Source organism: Leptodactylus fuscus, chromosome 10, assembly GCF_031893055.1.
Source record: "Leptodactylus fuscus isolate aLepFus1 chromosome 10, aLepFus1.hap2, whole genome shotgun sequence".
NCBI lineage: Eukaryota > Metazoa > Chordata > Amphibia > Anura > Leptodactylidae > Leptodactylus > Leptodactylus fuscus.
The window spans coordinates 20,029,951-20,048,106 of NC_134274.1; the positions used below are offsets into that span (position 1 = coordinate 20,029,951).

An 18,156-nucleotide genomic window follows, 5' to 3' on the forward strand; every position below is an offset into this window, starting at 1 on the left:
CTACTCCTCCCCCATCTCTAGGATGGAACTGAGATCAGCACAGACTTTTGCAACATGAATGTAACAGACAGACTGTCACCCCCATCACATTTACATACTTTCCCATGGTGCATTGCCTTTAACTCTCCTTTGGTTAAATAGATTTCCCACTGAAGGCACCCATGTGTGAGGTTCATAGCCTCTTGGTTCAGAGATCAGGAGGAGTTGGGAGCCAATTCCTTATGGTGATGGACATTCAGTACGTTCTTGGCCTTTTGGCTAAGATCAAGTGTAGTATCTGTTCTTATCAGAAGCAGAAAGTACATGAAACTGCTGGAGGTGCTGAACTAGGGCCCACCATGCAGGAGTAGACCGAAATCTGTGGAGATGGGAACGTGAGAACCACTTTGGGCATGTTGCTGAGGGATGCAGTTAGTAATCGGTTCCGCCAGTGGTATTGCGTCGCTACCACTGTAGGGGACCGACAGAACACTGCTGACGCTGGCAACACGACCACTTGGCACCTCAGTGCCATGGATCTTGGCTGGAGGGTCGGGGAGCGCTCGAAGGCCTCTTGTGTTGTGTTGTGCCTCGGGGGCTGAGTGGACCCCGAGGTTCCTTAGCTCACTGGGCGTGGGGAAACCCACTGAACTAGGCACATTGCGTGGCACATGTACACACCTTTTTGAGCACCCACTCCAAAAAAAAAAAAAGAGGAACGCAGTGCTAGACAACTGGGTTTACTCATAAACTGAGTTAGTCACTTGTGTAAATGCTTGAGCATGGACAGAAGTAAAGTTAAGAAACTTAAGCACAGGAAGGCTGATGGAGTCATTGGGCCTTGCTCCATGGTGCACTATAAGTGGTGAGACGACCTGGGAGGACTTATGTGAGGCTCCTCCTCAGTAATAAGATTATAATAGAAACACCTTCAGCCCTTTAGATTTACATAAATTCCCATAATGCACTGCCTGAGTTTCTCCTTAAGTTCAATGAATGTTGCTCTGAGGTTGTCCCTGTGAGGATGCGGCTTCTTTTATGCAGAGTGTATTCTACATTCCTGAGGCTTATGGCTTCTTGCCGGTAGAGGCCCAGGGCTGCCACTAAGTGTGGCCCATGGTTGCTTCCTGGTAGAAGCCCAGGGCTGTTTTTAAGTGTAATAATTGAGACTCAGCAGTGACAGTTCTGAAACAATGTTATCTGGGGACACCTCTGGATAGACCAGGCACATAGCCTCCATGCTCTTTCCTCTCCTTACTGCCATACTTAACACTTCCTCCCCTCCCCCCTTTTCTTTTTTGACTCTGGGTCACCCTATATGTAGCGCCTTAGATCATGGCATTCTGCACAGAGATCTAATCGTTGCACTTTTGATGGATTGGCTCCTGTGATTTCTCCTGAATACAAGGGAAACTCAACTGCAGAATTTGTGGTAGTGGGGGGCTGCGGTCGCACTTTCCTCTGTTTGTTTTTTGTAAATGAAAGTAAATCAACCCTGACCCAAAGCACGGCCCAGAGATTCCACTTTCTTCAGGGTGGCTAGAAGGGAGTGCTTGCTTCCTTGCATGTATGTATTCCCTTTTCATTTGGAAATTGATTACATAAAAATCTGCCTACTGCAAGCGCCATAGAGTTGTAATGTATTATTATTAAATTACATTTTTAAATTAAATTATTAAATTTTCTATATCTATACACACATGCACCGCCCCCTTCAAATATGCAAATTTTCCCATGATGCATTGTCTTGAGCTCTCCTTAGTTTAAATAGAGGGCGCTCAGAAGTTGTCCATATACGAAGCGGATGGTCTTGCTTTGCTCTTTTGCAAGTTGCTTGTTTTGTTGGTTGACTTGGAGGTTGTTGTGACTTCCTGAGTTGATCAGTTCAGAAAATGATTATGTGTTTTCCAAGTTGTCTGACTTGCAACAGCTCCAACAGTAAGAAAAGAAAACCAAGTGTTCTTTTAAGATGATCCTCTTTGTACTGATTAGCATGAGAAGGGTGTGTTATAATCACTGGCCCCAGCTTCATGCTGCTCCTCCCCCTCCTTTGTTTCATATAATTTCAGCTGTTCTAATTTGCATAAATTCCCACAATGCTTTGCCTGAGATTCTCCTTAAGTTAAATGAATGTTGCTCTGAGCTGGTCCCTGTGAAGACGCCGCACATTAGACATAGAGTGTATTCTGCACTCGTGAGCGCTGTGGGGCCTTGCCTGTAGCTGTTGCAGCACGGTGGCCTTGCAGTGCTGGTGTACTGGGTTTGGTTCAAAACCTGCCAAGTACGCCTTGAAGGAGTTTGTATGTTATCCGTGTGTTTGCATGGCCGGCTGACAATGACCATTTCTCTGCATGTAATTGTTGCGGCCGTGCTGTATGGTGGCTGGAGGTTGATGCTCCAAAATGAAAAGTGAAAAAAAAAATTGCCTCAACAGATTTTTCTTCCCTGGCACCGGCCGGACGGCCAGCCAGGCCCAGATTCTACTCTCCAGATAAGCTCCGCCCACTCTTCCAGATCAGATCAAATTTCCAGATTCTAAGTCATTTTCCTTCATTTAATTTATTGTTTCCGCTATTCATTCAACTTAGGGCGAGTTCCTGCAATGCATTCTGGGTAATTTATGCAAATGAGGCACTTTTGATTGGATAAGAAGTTAGGTGGGCGGGTCATGTCAGAAAAGAAGGCATCTCAGCACCAGAACCATGGGCTTCTACCTTCAGTCTGCCCCTCGATAGCCATCATCCTGCTCACCAGATGGTAATGGGTAGCAGAGATTGCTGATCACAGGGATTACGGCTGTTGGACTAGACGGAGCAGCTCTAGACCTTTATCCACTTCTGGAGCACTCAGATACTATAGCCTTCTGGGCAGTTGTAACCCTGCCATGACGTATAGACTGCCAGACATGTTATCTCACCCAGTATATCCCAGGAGTCTCCCAGTACTCAGGGCCCTAGTGAAAAATAGCAAAGCCTTGTAGACTCGGCTGCCGGGACATTAGCACTGTGACGTCAGCTCAGTAATGGGAATGTTAATGAAGAAATTGCCTGGAAATTTACATAGATAGATAGATAGATAGATTTAGGTATAGATATTAGAGATGAGCGAGTAGTAAAATATTCGACTATTCAAAATTCAATTCGAGTAGAACCTCAATAGTTGACTATTCGATCGAATATTGAATCCCATTATAGTCTATTGGGAAAAAATGCTTCATTTCAGGGAAATCCAAATTCAACCCATTGGAGTCACCAAGTCCACTATCACACCTCAGGAAATGATGCCAACACCTCTGGAATGCAACTGGGACAGCAGGGGAAGCATGTCTGGGGGCATCTAACACACCCAAGTCACTGTATTACCCCACTATCACAGCCTATCAAGTAGACACTCCAAACTCAATACAACCTCTATGAAAGTGGAAAAATACTTCGAAACCTTCTTTCCTCTACATTAATATGGACAGAAACACAAATTTAAGCTAAAGAAACATTAGTATGCACCCCTTTAAAGGGATTCTACCATTAAACTACTTTTTTTTTCTAATTACCACGTCAGAATAGCCTTAAGAAAGGCTATTCGTCTCCTACCTTTAGACGTGGTCTCCACCGCGCCGTTCCGTAGAAATACCGGCTTTAACCGGTATGCAAATGAGCTCTCTGCAGCAATGAGGGCGGGCCCCAGTGCTGAAAGGCCGATGAGCGCGTCCCCATTGCTGCCCAGAGCTCTTTCCTGTGCCGCCTCCTTCTTCTGCAGCAACTCCGCCTCTTCTGGCTTCTCTTGTTCTTGTAGTTCTATACAGGAGCATAGAGAGGCCACCCCAAAATGGCCGCAGTCTCCTGTATAGAACTGCAAGAGTGGCTACCCAAAAATGGCCGTCGGCCATTTTGGGGTAGCCACTCTTGCAGTTCTATACAGGAGCTGGCCGGCGGCCATTTTGGGATGGCCTCTCTACGCTCCTGTATAGAACTACAAGAACAAGAGAAGTCATGTCAGAAGCGATGGTTTTCTTCTTCCAGACACCACACTTGTAGGTTTAGGGTTTTCTGCCCCAGTACTAGACCATTACACACCAACAACACCGATGATAAATGTCATTTTATTCATTGTAAACAACTGTTATTGTACCAACATGAGACAACTCGGCCCCAGCAGTCCAACGTGTCACACAGACAGAACACAAAGGGCCATCTACAAATGCTGCAGCCGTCAGTAAGTGCTCTAGGTAGTCTGGTATTGCTTGTAGTAGACTGCAGCTATGGATTTCCTTTACGGAGTCCATTATAATGGTAACAAAAAATAAAATAAAAATTGCATATAAAATACAGCCAAGTTATCTGACAGCATGACATCACATCTAGGACTAACCTTACCAAGCCAGGGATCAGCATCAGGCGCCGTATCATTCATGCATTCAAGACCTAGCTCACTACAGAAGTGATACTTGCTGACTAGACCAGGCCGTGGCCTCCACCGCTACATAGAGTTACATATAGGACAGTCCTTAAAGGGAGTGTCATCAGAACTCATCCAGCAGAGAGATAGGGTTAGTGACACCTGAACCAAACAGGGGTTTTCCCCTTGTGCCTCCTGTGCAGAGACATCACATGTAAACTAGCTTTTGAGCAACAAGAGTGTTGCCATGATTCAAGGGTCACCTGGTTCAAGTGTGTCCCCTTTGTGAATCGCGGCCTCTATTTTTGTCAATATGCAAATGAGCTCTTTGGAGCGCTCAGTGCTTTAGATTCTCTGAAGTGATAAAAACAGCAATATCTTGGTAACAGAGGCCACAATTCTCAGGGGGGGGGGGAGGAGGAGTACCATAACTCAGGGCAACCTAACCCATCTATCAGCGGGGCTGGGGGTGATATGCTGGGCTCTGGTGACCACTCCCTTTAAAGCCTGTGTATTGTATGGAGCTGTAATAGGGCCCTTAGAATTGCACAGGGTCTCATATGCCTCATATTTTATTCAGATTTTTTTTTTCTCTTTACAATCCAGATCTAAAAAAAAGTGCTATGATCCACTTGATACTTTAGAGCCATTCCATGACATGCAGCACCCAATGGGACTCAGTTCACCATCTTTGCTATAATAACTATAGCAAAGATTTCAGGACAAAATCTAAGCAATAAGAAGAGGATTAGGTCCAAGATTGAAAAAGGTTAAATAATCTTCCACCCCCACCCAAAAAACCCCAAAACACAGTGCCACACGTCTGCAGGTTGTGTCTGGTATTGCAGCTTGTCTCTAAGTTACTAGAGCTAAGGACACAGCCTATGGCCAGATGTGGTGCCAGTTTTTGGAAAAAATGAAATGCAGATCCTCTTCTAGTTGTGGACAGTTGTATAACCAAGTATGCCAATGGTGAGTGATTTACACAGCTTTAACCCTTGAGGGTACAATTTAGTAAAGAGGGTCATTTATTAGATGTAGTCAAGCCACTGAACTTCCAAAAATTAATTGTGCTATGCCATGGACGACTTATCAGCTTTGACTTTTGTCTATAGGTATTTCCATTCCCATCCCCCCCTAAGAGCAATGCATGGTCATCCCAATAAAACAAGCAAGTAGGTAAAACAGAAGACAATAATACATAACATTTGTGTTCAGTCCCCTCTTGAAGAACAAGACTAGTCGCTGACTAGTAAGGGGTTGTATTTTGCATAGCATTTTACAATTCTGACTTACCAACCAAGTGGTACATGAAGAACAGTCAAAAGATTGCTAAAGAACTAGTAAGGCAGCACCAAGGTCTAGTAAGGCTCTGCACAGAGTAATGTTATACAAGGCAGTCTGCGCCAAAATCCGGACATCTGTGCATAGGTCATGGGCTACTTGGTCAGGACACATATATGGTAGCACCAAACTGTACTACAACCTGGGATGTTAGAGATCTGGACAGATGACGACATAGAATGGGGTGATGTATGGATGAAAGGAACCAAATAATAGGGTGAATATTACATGCCTGCCCTTCAAATAATGGCCGACCATGTACTACAGAAATGGGTATGCTCAGCAATAGATTCTATTTGTCTACTGTGGCTCATAAAGTGAAGTGCCAAGATGGCGGCCAGCACCTTCATGATGTCCGTATAGTTCAATAGTGCATGTAGAAAGGGGGCGTCTTCATGAAACAAGTTCTTCCAGCGTACATACAAGGAACACTGCTATAGGTGTTTGTTCTTGGCTTCTTTAAATAACCAACAAGTATTCTCAAGAAGGAGCAGGCACCAGGAGTGGATGGACCAGTTCTCTCCATCTTTGATTTGGAGCAAATGGATGTGGCAAGGTCTAGAATACAGGTAACAGCTGAGAGGCAGGTTGCTGTATCTGAAACCTCTCTCCATTGCTACCAGAACCAGCACTGACCATTTTCAGTCTTGGGATATTAATCCAAACTTTAAACCTAGAAGGACACCATGTTAAATTCCCAAGTTTTATTGTTTTGTTACTACTTTAAAGAGCACTTTTCACCCCCTCCATCATCTCCCACACTTTGCATCCTTCTATAGGCGAGACTCCACATCTTCTACGGTTGGAATTTTCTCTGTAGCCCCCACCATTTCAGAGTAATCACTTGTTACCTTCAGCACAGCCATGTTGTCAGGTGGGCGGTCCCTGTGTGTCAGCTCCAGCCAAAGAACGCCCACCTGACAGCACGATGCGCTAAAATGTAACGGTGCGGGCTACAGGAGAAAAATAAAAAAAAGTTACAATTGTACCAGTATCGGCTGAGCGCCACCTACCGCAGGGTGCAGTGAATTGGCATGAAAAGTCGTCTTTAAGAAGTTACTCATTATTTAAGTCACAATATTGTAAAGAATAAAACCATCATCTTAAATAAAAGTTTTATTTATAAGGTCTATGTGGGCGATAAACCAGAGGAACCCTGAGACAAAAAGATTAAAGGAATTAAAATGTAAAAAAAAAAGTGAAATAAATAAAACTGATACATAATTCAATAAAGTCGCTTGTTGGATTCTAAAATCAGGACGTGATGTAGATGAGGGCTAAAAGCAGGACGTAGACAGAACGGAGACTTGCCTATTGTGCCCAAATCTCTTAAAAGCATAGGAGTTTCAAAAACTGACGTTGTCCCCCCTCAATAATAATTGGGGAAAAAAATTCCTGCAGCAAGACCACCACTTTTTTTTTTTTTTTTTTTGGCATTTGGATTTTACACCAAAATACATGCTATACTATTCAGCCATTGAATAATATTCAATTACACATGACCGATGAACTTCACATCACATGGGCTGTAATACAGAAGGGAGCTGCCCTGCCTCGTCATACAGCGGAGCCACGGGGGTCTCTCCCAGACACAAGGCCCTGCACAGATCTTCTACTGATGACCTATCCTAAGGGTAGGCTATTAAAGTTTCTAGAAAACCCCTTTAAGATGCTTATAGGATTCTCTCCCATCATGCTTAGTATATATATATATATATATATGAGCCAGCTCACCCCACTGTTACATACAGGGACATAGACTTGATTCTTGGTAGGAGTTGAATGAGGACAGACGGATGGATTAATGGCAGTATCTTTAACATCCCAGTTAGAAATATGTGCACCCTAGAATCATGTGACCTCGAATACCGCCATGTCCTTCTATCGGTAAAGAAACTGGATAAGATGACGGACCATGCAAAGTAGAATACCTGCCTAAGAGTAAATGCAGACGTGGTGATACAACCAAAGCTGTAACCTTAAAAAAAAAAATTAAAAAAATCCATGACTGTAAACGCTGTCACTCCAAAAAAAGTCTTGCCCATTATGTCCTCTATTCAACAGTGGGACCCCTTTGTAAGAACTCTATGCACCGCAATGCTTTATATATACTGTATATCTATATATACACACGCACACACATTGATAAAAATAATCATTACAGGTTTCATTTCTTACAGGACGCAGCCGGATGGTTTCCGACGCGCCACAATTAAAAAATAACCTATTAGATTTATACTAGATCATTTCTGTAAGGTCTATCAGCAAAATCCTACTATTGTCATCACAAGGTTAACACATTCTGAAACCCCAAGGAAAACTTCATGCTGTGACGCTTTTCCGGGTCTTCCTGCCTTGGCTTTGCATTAGAGTTTTGCAGCCATGACGTTGTGTGGCTTGACTGGGAAGAGAGGTAGACTCCTCTTAAACTCTGTAACGTCACTGATGACAGCGGGCTGCGGGGAGAAGAAAGTGGAAACTACAGTATAATACAAGGATTCAATGACTGGACATGACTATAACCCCGCTGGACTTTAGCCATTATAATCATGGGGTTGTAAAACTGAACTAAAGTATAATAAAAGTGACAACACGGGATTGTACCTGAGGAAGAGCCGGGGCTGGGGCGAGATTGACATCATTCTGACTAGGGAAATCCTGGATGACTGTGCCTGGAAAAGAGCACAAAGGACAAGGTTAGAAAATGGCATTTTGTATACTAATACATTGGCTTAAAACTCCTGAAGTTCTGGCCATTTTACATTGTAGGGCAATGGTCTGATGAGGATAGGCGCTTATTTACACTGGATGATGTAAACTGCATGAGGAGGAAGGATCAAGATGGCAAATGGTCAGCACCGTAGTGTTGTACAGAAAGCCAACGAAACCACATACAGTCACTGCACCTCCTCTCCAGTATTCACAGCTAGTTCACCTGTCCCATGAGGACTGACTTTACTATATTTAGGGAAGCCCTTACAGCACAGGAAGGTTGCAGAGCGACCCATTGGTCCGAACAGGAGCAAGCGATCGTCATGTAATGGAAGGAACTGTAGGTCCAGACCGCAAGAGGCAAGAAGTGAGACAATGGTTGGACACATGAGCCTAGCACTAGCAAGAGTGTGCTGGACCATCCTTAGGGGTCGTGTCCATGTAGGCATAGGATTACTTGTCTTCACCAGTATGGCAGGTCACAAGGCAGCCATTGTTAGCGGCTACCAGCATCCCATGTGATGTACCGTCCATACGGATGGGCTAGTGCAGGGGTAGGGAACCTTCGGCTCTCCAGCTGCTGTGAAACTACAACTCCCAGCATGCTCCATTCACTTCCATGGGAGTTCCAAGAACAGCAGAGCCAGTATGCATGCTGGGAGTTGTAGTTTTGCAACAGCTGTAGAGCCGTACGTTCCCTATCCCTGGGCTAGTGTATGCAGCACGTTGGATACTTGGAATAAGGAGGGGCTGCTGCACATGGGTTACGTAGACACAGCTAAGGCAATACTCACTTTCGTCCATCTCTCGGGCGAGCACGTGCACAGACACTTTATGCCTTCTCGAAGCTTCCACATCTAATAATTCCTGAAAAATACAAGCAGCTACACTTAGTATAAGAAGTTTTGAGATGTAATAAGGTTTCGGGTCCTGTTGGTGTGTGACAGTACGGCAAGGTTTGCTAAGTAGTTGTAGGCGTACTTAATCCATTTACTTCTGTGACCTTGAGGGGGGGGGGGGGGTTGTATACAATGACATGTAGTTTGCTGGTAGCTAAGATTAGTCACAAAATTAATTCCCTAGTGCGAGTCCATGTAAATCAGGTTGCCAGGAAACGACTCTCGCAGCGAGAACCAGCCGCATTGTAATATACAAAGATAGAACATCCATTATTACTGACGTACGGCAGTGACCGCTCCACAGAGGGCCAGTCGTGGCGTGACAGTCAAGAGAAGTTACTGTGATACAGATTTCAGACTGAGCGTCCAGGAAACTACTTCAGGAAGTTACTGAAAGAAATACAAAGTTTTTCAGGTATCCTCTTTAAGGGGTTTTACCTCCCAAAGCTAAAAAGATTTCTGATCTATCCTAAAGATAGGACACCGATATCAGATTGGTGGAGTCTGACACCTGACACCCCCATCTGTTTGTATTAGCTGCTGAGAACGCCTCAGAGAATAGAGCAGGAAGCAGACAGCACTGTTCTGTGTGTAGTGGTGGAACGGAGGTACTGCAGTATCATGTCTGGCCACTACACAGTGTGTAGTGTATTACCATAGAGACATATTTCTACATAGGCGCTAGAGACGTAATTGTAACACACCATACAACTATTACCCTCTTTTTTCTTTCCCTGGAGCTCAGTTGTACAGTCCCATTCCTGTTTAGCGGCTGTTCTGGGTTTTGACAGAACTGGAGGGATACTAGTGACTACCGAGACTGATCAGGGTCGTCAAATGGTCGCCGGTCAGGAATGGCGATATAGGTGATTGACGTCACCAGTCCCTCTTAAGCAACCCCTGCAGCCAGTGACTAGTCTCAGCAGTCACGCGAGCCTCCAGCCCAGCCACAATCCTGAGTTATTGGACCTACGACAAGGATCAGGAGTGCTCAGACTGGAGAGCTCCAGAACATCTGCCGTATACACAAGACAAGTATCTTATCGTTTCCACTCCCTGGGTTTCACACTGAGAGGAGGAGCGCGATGGCACAAAGCGCACAGCTTGCTCTCCACTGCAATATTTAATAAGTAATGAGACTAGGGAATTTTTTTTTTTTTCCGTCACAATCGATAACATTAGGCACAAGATCAATCTTAGGCTACCTTGTAAAATTTGATGATATCATTCTTGACCAGGGTTTTTAGAAACGCCACTTCAACATTATCTGCAGAGACAAAACAAGAAGCATTTCACTGGAGACGGGCACACTACACCGCAGGCAGATACATGAATTATACAGAGCGACGCAAATCTGGTTTTCTTTTTAATAATGGCACTTCAGGACACAGCAATACTTTGTTACCATTACAGAGAGCATCTGCTTTATAGGATCCCTCCTCGTATAGCCTACAAACACATATAGGCCTTGGGTAAAGGCAGGGAACTGAAAACAATGGATGCCCAATCATTTAAAGGGGTATTCTAGGCCAAAGATATTCATGGCTGTAGTGCCGTACACTATATAGTGGCTGTGCTTGGTATTGCAGCTAGGTCCCATTCATTTGCATAGGATGGAACTGCATAGAATGACCATTTAACCCTTAAGTACTATCATGGTGTCTATTGTAATGATGTGTGTATGATAGTGGTGTATGATAGACAACATGATAGTACTTAAGGGTTAAGGCCCCACGGGATGTACCACAGCCAAAAAGCGCTGCAGGAAAACGGCATCAACGCATTGCAGTTCTTCCCACACCGCTTTAAATAGAAAGTTTGCAGAGTTTTCCTCCGTGGACTTTCTGTACCAATTATATCTATGGGGAAACCGACGGCGGTTAGATATAATTGACATGCTGCGATTTCCACCGCAGTTTTTACTGCAAAGTGGGCATGGGATTCGCTAGAACCCTGTCCACTTTACACTTATTGTAAAATGCAGCGATTTGCTAGCCCATGGGGCCCCGGCCATAGGGTGGTTTTCTGGGACTAGGATATTGAGATTCGTTTCCTCTTCTCAGGCCGATGACATCACATCTGTTGGTCACATGGCCGTGCTGCAGCTCACTCTCATTCAAAAGAATGCAATACCACGGACAGCCACAAGACAATGAATGGCGCTGTGCTTGATATTGAACAGGCCACAGTAATCAATATCAGTTATGGAAAACCCAAGTATGTGATACAGGTCTTGGCCATGTTAAACACAACAGGATCCGCTCTGGTTTAGGATCGCCCTGAGAGACAAAGCATATGGCTGCTGGGCTACCACTCCCCTCTTTGATACCATATATACATCACTACTAATAAAAGGAGAAATCTGATGGGCACTGAACAATGACAAGTGGCTCAGAGGAGTTAACCCATGACATACAGGTGCAGCATTAATACAGGATAGCCGGTACTGAGTATATCTACATCACTGGCGCCCCCTCTCACCTCTATCAAATTGATACTGTTGAGAGATTATTTCCCCCCAGTATTTTGCACATTCAGCCACCAGCTTCTTTGGCTTGTCCAGACGCCGAAGCGCAAGGGCTTGGATGTGTTTCTGGAAAGCCTCATCTTTCATGTCTTCCACCATCTTCTCCGTAGTCTTCAAAAAGGCCTCCACCCGGGTCTCTAAGTAATAAGGTTGCCGCTCAGACTGAATAATAAATCGCAGGCCTTGGATCCCATTCGCCCTGCGGGGGCCGCTGAACACAATATAGCCTTTAAAACACAAAAGTACCAAGTTTAGAGGGTGAGAACAGCACCTTAATCTCATAACCTCCATCAGCTAGTCATGTATAATGTCCCAGTATGTGCTGTCATCGTTCACATGGTCTTGGACAAGTCATAGCCATGTTCCTCAAGAACTAGATGTGCCCTTTTGATACGGTATGTGCAAGACCATATGGCAGTGACAGGTCGGGGTTGTGCGGTGCTCACCTAGCTGCTCCTTGGTACGCAGGGTGTTGAAGCAGGGCTCCTCAATGATCTGGCAGAAGAGCTCCAGCAGCATGTTCTCTGATGTACTCTGCATGTCTGTCTGATAATAGATCTCGATACCGCAGTTATTGTGAACTTCATTCCGCTTCTGATACACAAACCAGCCCCCTGGAAAGGACAAGAAATCAGGTTGTAACAAACCACCAAGCGTCGGCCGCTCTAGTCACCAAGTGGAGGGGGAACCGTGACTTACTGTCAGGCAGTTGTACTTCTCTGTATCTGATCAGCTGACTTGGCAGCAGGGGTTTGGTGTGGGCATATTGTATGAGAGTGTCCTCAACCATCTGCATGATGCCCAATGCCGACTGGAGAAGGGAAAAAAATAAATAAGTGCCTTGAAAATCTAGTTCTTTTTCCTAAATTGACAGTAGGAGGCACCCATACACATTAGAGCAAGAGTCAGCAGCCTTTGGTCCTCAAACTACAAGTCCCAGCATGCTGAATTTTTTTGGGGGGGTTCCAAGAACAGCAGAGCATGTGTGCATGCTGGGAGTTGTGGTTTCCCAACAGCTGGATTACCAAAGGTTCCCTGCATTAGAGGGGAGGTCAGCTGAACCTGCTGGTTGTCACAGGACTCTCCAGCCATGTGTCCAGTGGTGACTGATAAAACCATTAATATTAGATTGGTAAAAAAAATATATATGACAACTTGGACCCTTACTATCAGCGGAGGTGAGCTCCCCTTCCTCTTCTCAGGCCAGAGACATCACATCCATTGATCACATGGCCATGCCACAACTCAATTCCATTCAAAAGGATGTGAATGAGCTGTAATACCATGTAGAGCCACTGGACAATGTACGGCGCTGTGCTTGGTAAGTAGTCATGAGGAACAGCCCTTTCAATCTGTATGAGGGGGGGAAGGGGTTCGGTGTGTTGGATGTCCTATCCAATCGGTGATCAATATAATAGTCCCAGAGAGCCCCCTTGAACCCTCCCTCACTGGTATATGTGGGGAAAAAGAAGGGTCAGATAGGCTGTATTTTAACATGGCTGATTAACTTTGGAGCAGCTAACACCCCTCTGAAAATCCATTCATGACCCCCATAAGCAAAGGAGCGGGGCCACACCACATAAAACCATACACCAGGCCTGGCTGTGACGTACGTGGGGGTCTCCATCACTCCATCTGTTACAGCCCCCCATACACGTACAGTGTAAATAACCAACCTGCTTTGTCATATTGCCATGGAGAAGGGCCTCAATGTGCAACCGGGACAGCAGCTCAGGAATGAAGGCCTTGAGACGAGGAAGGGTAACATCTGGGAGAGACAAGAGCACAGTCATTACAGAGGCTCATACACTATTCACATTACTCAGGTTTTATGGGAAGAAAGTGAATTATCAGGTAAACCTTTTATACAAGCAAAGCTGTAATGGCCACCGGTTATAACACACAAGTCAGTGTGTAACGTGTCGGAATAATCACATTTTATAGATTACAGCAGAGAGGATTAGGAAGGATTAAATCCAGCGACTACACCGTAATAAAGTTATTAGTCATTAGCTACATGACGTATCTAAGCAAGCTCTAAAATGAGAATAAAAACAGCCGTTTACCAAATAATACAGAGAATAAACCTATATGTAGTCATCTCCCCTCGCTGAGCAGTCTACGCCATTACTGGCCACTTTAATGCCGTCTGTAGACATCGGCTATCGCCAGGCAAAGCAAATCAATTTCAGCTAGATCTGTTGATAATCCGATATCTATGAGGTCTGCCCGAGAGCAGCAAATTTTCTCTGTTCAATCCAATTATGTCACCCCCACCAGTCAGCAACACCAGAGCGAAAAATCATTAGTGCAAATCTTTGATCTACAGATCAGAAATGGGAGCGAAATGCCGTGTCCCTGTTCAGCAAAAAAAAAAAAAAATAAATATATATATATATATATATATATATATATATATATATATATATATATATATATATATATATATATATATATATACATATACATATACACACACACACACACACAGGTAGTCCTCGACTTACGACGTTGATCCGTTCTTACACAGCGTTGTAAACCGAATTTCAACGTAAGTCAGAAACATGTACCATACGACGCCACAAAGGAACGAATCAACGTGATATAGTGTGCAGCGGCTCGGAACCATATACAGTACAGTCTTCCTCGGTTCCGAGCCGCTGCACACTAAATCACATACTGTACAGGGAGAGTTGGCAGCTTGCAAAGACGAGCCTGCAGCAAATCAACACTGGTTTTGCAGAAGGCTCTTCCTTGCTAGTCAGGAGAGCTGGCAGCTTGCTGTTACGAGGGAGCTTACTTTTTCTCATAGGAATGAATTGAACAGCGTTGTTGGCCAGTGTACAGCAGTCTCCATTGTGGTCCGATTGTAGACTCCGCCTCCTCACAGACGAGCCTCTGGCAGAACCAGCGTTGATTGGCCGAATGCTGTACACTAGCCAATCAACGCTGTTCAATTCATTCCTATGAGAAAAAGTAAGCTCCCACATAAATGCAAACTGCCACCAGCAGGTAGCCATAGTACAGTCTCTAGCTGTCTATGTAATGCTGTGCTGATGGTTCATGGGATTAAAAAGAAACTTGCGAAGATGGAGGAGTCTGGAGCCTAGAGGAAGCTGGAGTGCATAGATACCTGGGGATGGGTGCACAGATTGGGAGTGGGGTAGAGCCCAGTAAGTCCCCTTCCCCACACCCAAGTGTTTCTTAACTGCTTACCCTAAACATAGACCATCACCATTCACATAGCTACAATGGCTTATGCGCCTGAGCGATCGGTACTGCAGTTGTTGCCGTCCATATAAAACCCTTTACATTTTAGTTGGAGCCATTTCTTAATATTTATTCCATCTAATGAGTCATTTTCTTTTTCTTTCCTGGTCAAAAACTTTGGTTTTCCCCCATGAACGGGTGACATGAGCAGGAATCGTATCTGAAACCAATGGCGGAAATGCAGCTGGGTATGGAAATTGCTTTCGCTTCTATGACCATCTTTTTTATCTGAGCAATTGGGTGATGTATGGAGGCAATAAACAAATCTAAAACCAAGTAATGTTTCCATTTTGTATTAAATGACATGAGCGGAGGCAGCGCTCATAATCCACTCGCTTCTGACCCACTTTCTGCATTTACGCTCGGCAATCTTCCGGCACATGTGTTTACGCTCCAGAGCAAATAGCTTCGCTCGTTCAGGTGGTGTAAGGAGATAAAGCTGCGCTCTCTGCAGAGCGGGGAACATGATTTATAGGGCTGCTGGGAAGGCAAATGAAGTATTATACAACTGGAAAATGGTCTATTAGAGCAGCAGCAAAAATAATCACCCGTGGCCCAAACAAAAGACTCCAAGCGGAGGAAATGCAGCGAGATAGAAATGTGATGTTCTAGAAAAAGAATAACGGAATGTGCTCCTGTCTGCACACACAAGGGGGAAAAAAACCTATACAAATCCAGAAATAGAACAGCCGGGGTGCAATCTACGAAATACGTGAAGTCACGTTCTGAATCCAGCCCTGCCGGGACTACGCAGAGTACAATAGCTGAACGAGTACAGCAGAACTACTCGCAATGTCTCTGCAGTCTGTATGTCACCCACATGACTTCGGGATGGGAAATTGAGTGTGGGAACAGTGCGGGAGAGGAGAACGGGAATATTAAGAGAAACACTAAATGTACATCTGGGAGGATATACTCCGGACCCCAAAACCCCATATTGACTACACTATAGGATGAAGGAGGATGCAACCTTCACAGTCTAGGGCAGCAGCGACAGGTTCTCCGCCATATATATCCCCACCTTCAAGAAGAATGCTTTATCAAACCTCTACCATGACAAGATGGCACACAGTTTTTACTGGAGGAGTTAAGAACCCACTGTGTGGGCACAACTGACATTTCAGGTTAAAGAGAACCTGTGTGAAAAGCCACCCTGAGCGATGCGGTCACCCTGCGCATTTTGTTGTTTTATCAAAATCTGTTCAGCTATTCCAAAGATATAGGCCCTTATAGTGTTTATACAAAGTAGTGTCTACTAGTCAAGTGGGGGGTAAGATACTGCACTCAGACCCTGTCCCTACAGAAACAAGTGTTATCACCCCTTGGCTAGTAGAGCTTAATTTGATTGGCTGAATTAATTTGGATACACTAAATGCCAAAATGCTGTGATCTGGTAACAAGGGTTGTTCTCAGCCCTACCAGACAGCACACATACCTCCTGCACCCTGGAGTGCTGGGCGTCTTCTGTGACCAGTGTCCAGGTTATCGTACATGGAGGTGATCTTTCCCCTACAGTGAATGGTGTGATCTTCTCTATATCCAGGTGTTACCCTTCATTGTAATCCCTGTGATACAGTGGTAACTGCAAGGAAGTGATCTCTACTCTACACAGGAAGCCTTGGTCTATTAAACTCAATGGATTCAATTTTCATTAAAAAAAATTATGGGGGGGGGGGGTTGATTTCTCTGACCATCTAGGGCATCCCGAAGTTCATCTTTGGTCCAGGCCACTTCAGTCATCAGCACCCTGAGGTAATACATGGCATGTTGGTGCGGCTGCTCTGCCCGGAAGTTGTTGAGGGAGCGCATGTACTGCAGAACAAAAAACACAACAATCATTTTCCCAACCACAGACATTAAAAAGTCATTTTACAATGGTGCCTGGTTACAGAAGGGAGAGCCTTAGAAGCAGACAATCTGCACATATTGATTCTTTATTTGGTTCAGCCAAATCTGCATTTTTCTGGGGTTCAGCTAAACAGGGATATTTTGGGGAGTTTGTCACACATGAACTACAATAATACTCTGAGGGTCTCTTCAGAAGATTGCTGAGGATTCTCTCCATGCTCTCCAGGCAGTCACGTAGCCAACGCGTCACTACATTACGTGATCCATGCCACCGCCTGACATCTCTAGGCCGTAGTAGCATGAGGAGCAGCGTCAGGACAGGAAAGTAATACTGTGTTTATATTCCATTACCTCACAGTGGCATATATCCCTGGGAATAGTTGGATATACCCCAAGGGGTAAGTGTACTGCGCCTTGGAGTATATACTACTAAAGTGTATAATCCAAGTGTCTGTATGGCCACACACACACACACACACACACACACACACACACACACATAAAGCAAATAATACAAGATATGGGAACAGACTTACCGCTTCTTTTATGATATTGAACCGTTTCTCATCTATTTCAAAGGTGGCCATTTTCTCAATGATCTTCTTCAGCAGGATGGGCTGTTTGTCATTGTAACCCTTCACCGCCAGCTGCAAAACAGGGCACATCTCAATACACCCCCAAAACTACACATTATCAAAAAAAAAAACTAGCAGAGATTTCTTCATCTTTCAGTGCTAGCCTTCAGTGGTTCTGAAGCAGCCATTTGGGGTGAGAGGAGTTAATCTGGGCCCCTACATTCAGGGAACATTTCCATAGGCAGACCGTTACCTAGCCAGAACACCCGCTGTACTAACAGGGGATTTAACCATGGGGTTTTCTGAGTTAGGGGGAGTTCACACGGAGTTAATGAATAAATGCACGGCCGCAAACTAGCGCGGCACATACGATCCCCGCTCTCATTGAAATCAATGGGAGCGTGTACGGCCCGCAAAGGGTCCCGCAGCGTCTACGTGCCACATCACGCGGCACGTAACTCCGTGTGAACTCCCCCTTAAGAGACGGGTATCCAAATATCACATGTTCTGGAGGATGCAGCAAGACCATACAATACATGGATATCACACTGATCTCTAAGGGCATGAGCTAGTGCTTGGGTTTCTATATGGGAACACTTCCCACCAT

General features: G+C 44.8%; 1 protein-coding gene and 1 pseudogene across 5 annotated transcripts in view; one reads left to right on the forward strand and one right to left on the reverse strand.

Moving 5' to 3' along the window:
- Positions 1–238: 238 nt before the first annotated feature.
- LOC142183618 (U2 spliceosomal RNA) lies at positions 239–469 on the forward strand (annotated as a pseudogene).
- Positions 470–7,219: 6,750 nt separating this feature from the next.
- The window catches only part of IDE (insulin degrading enzyme), a 44,364-nt gene continuing 33,427 nt past the window's right edge, over positions 7,220–18,156 (reverse strand). For all 5 annotated transcript variants that reach the window (XM_075257823.1, XM_075257820.1, XM_075257819.1 and 2 more), the window contains exons 16-25: positions 17,511–17,621; positions 16,818–16,938; positions 13,533–13,624; positions 12,556–12,667; positions 12,303–12,470; positions 11,811–12,083; positions 10,535–10,596; positions 9,225–9,297; positions 8,323–8,390; positions 7,220–8,174 (exon numbers count right to left, since the gene is read on the reverse strand). In XM_075257823.1, coding sequence (XP_075113924.1) covers positions 8,085–8,174; positions 8,323–8,390; positions 9,225–9,297; positions 10,535–10,596; positions 11,811–12,083; positions 12,303–12,470; positions 12,556–12,667; positions 13,533–13,624; positions 16,818–16,938; positions 17,511–17,621 — 1,170 coding nt within the window. In that variant the 3' untranslated portion in view covers positions 7,220–8,084. The remainder of the gene's footprint in view (positions 8,175–8,322; positions 8,391–9,224; positions 9,298–10,534; positions 10,597–11,810; positions 12,084–12,302; positions 12,471–12,555; positions 12,668–13,532; positions 13,625–16,817; positions 16,939–17,510; positions 17,622–18,156) is intronic.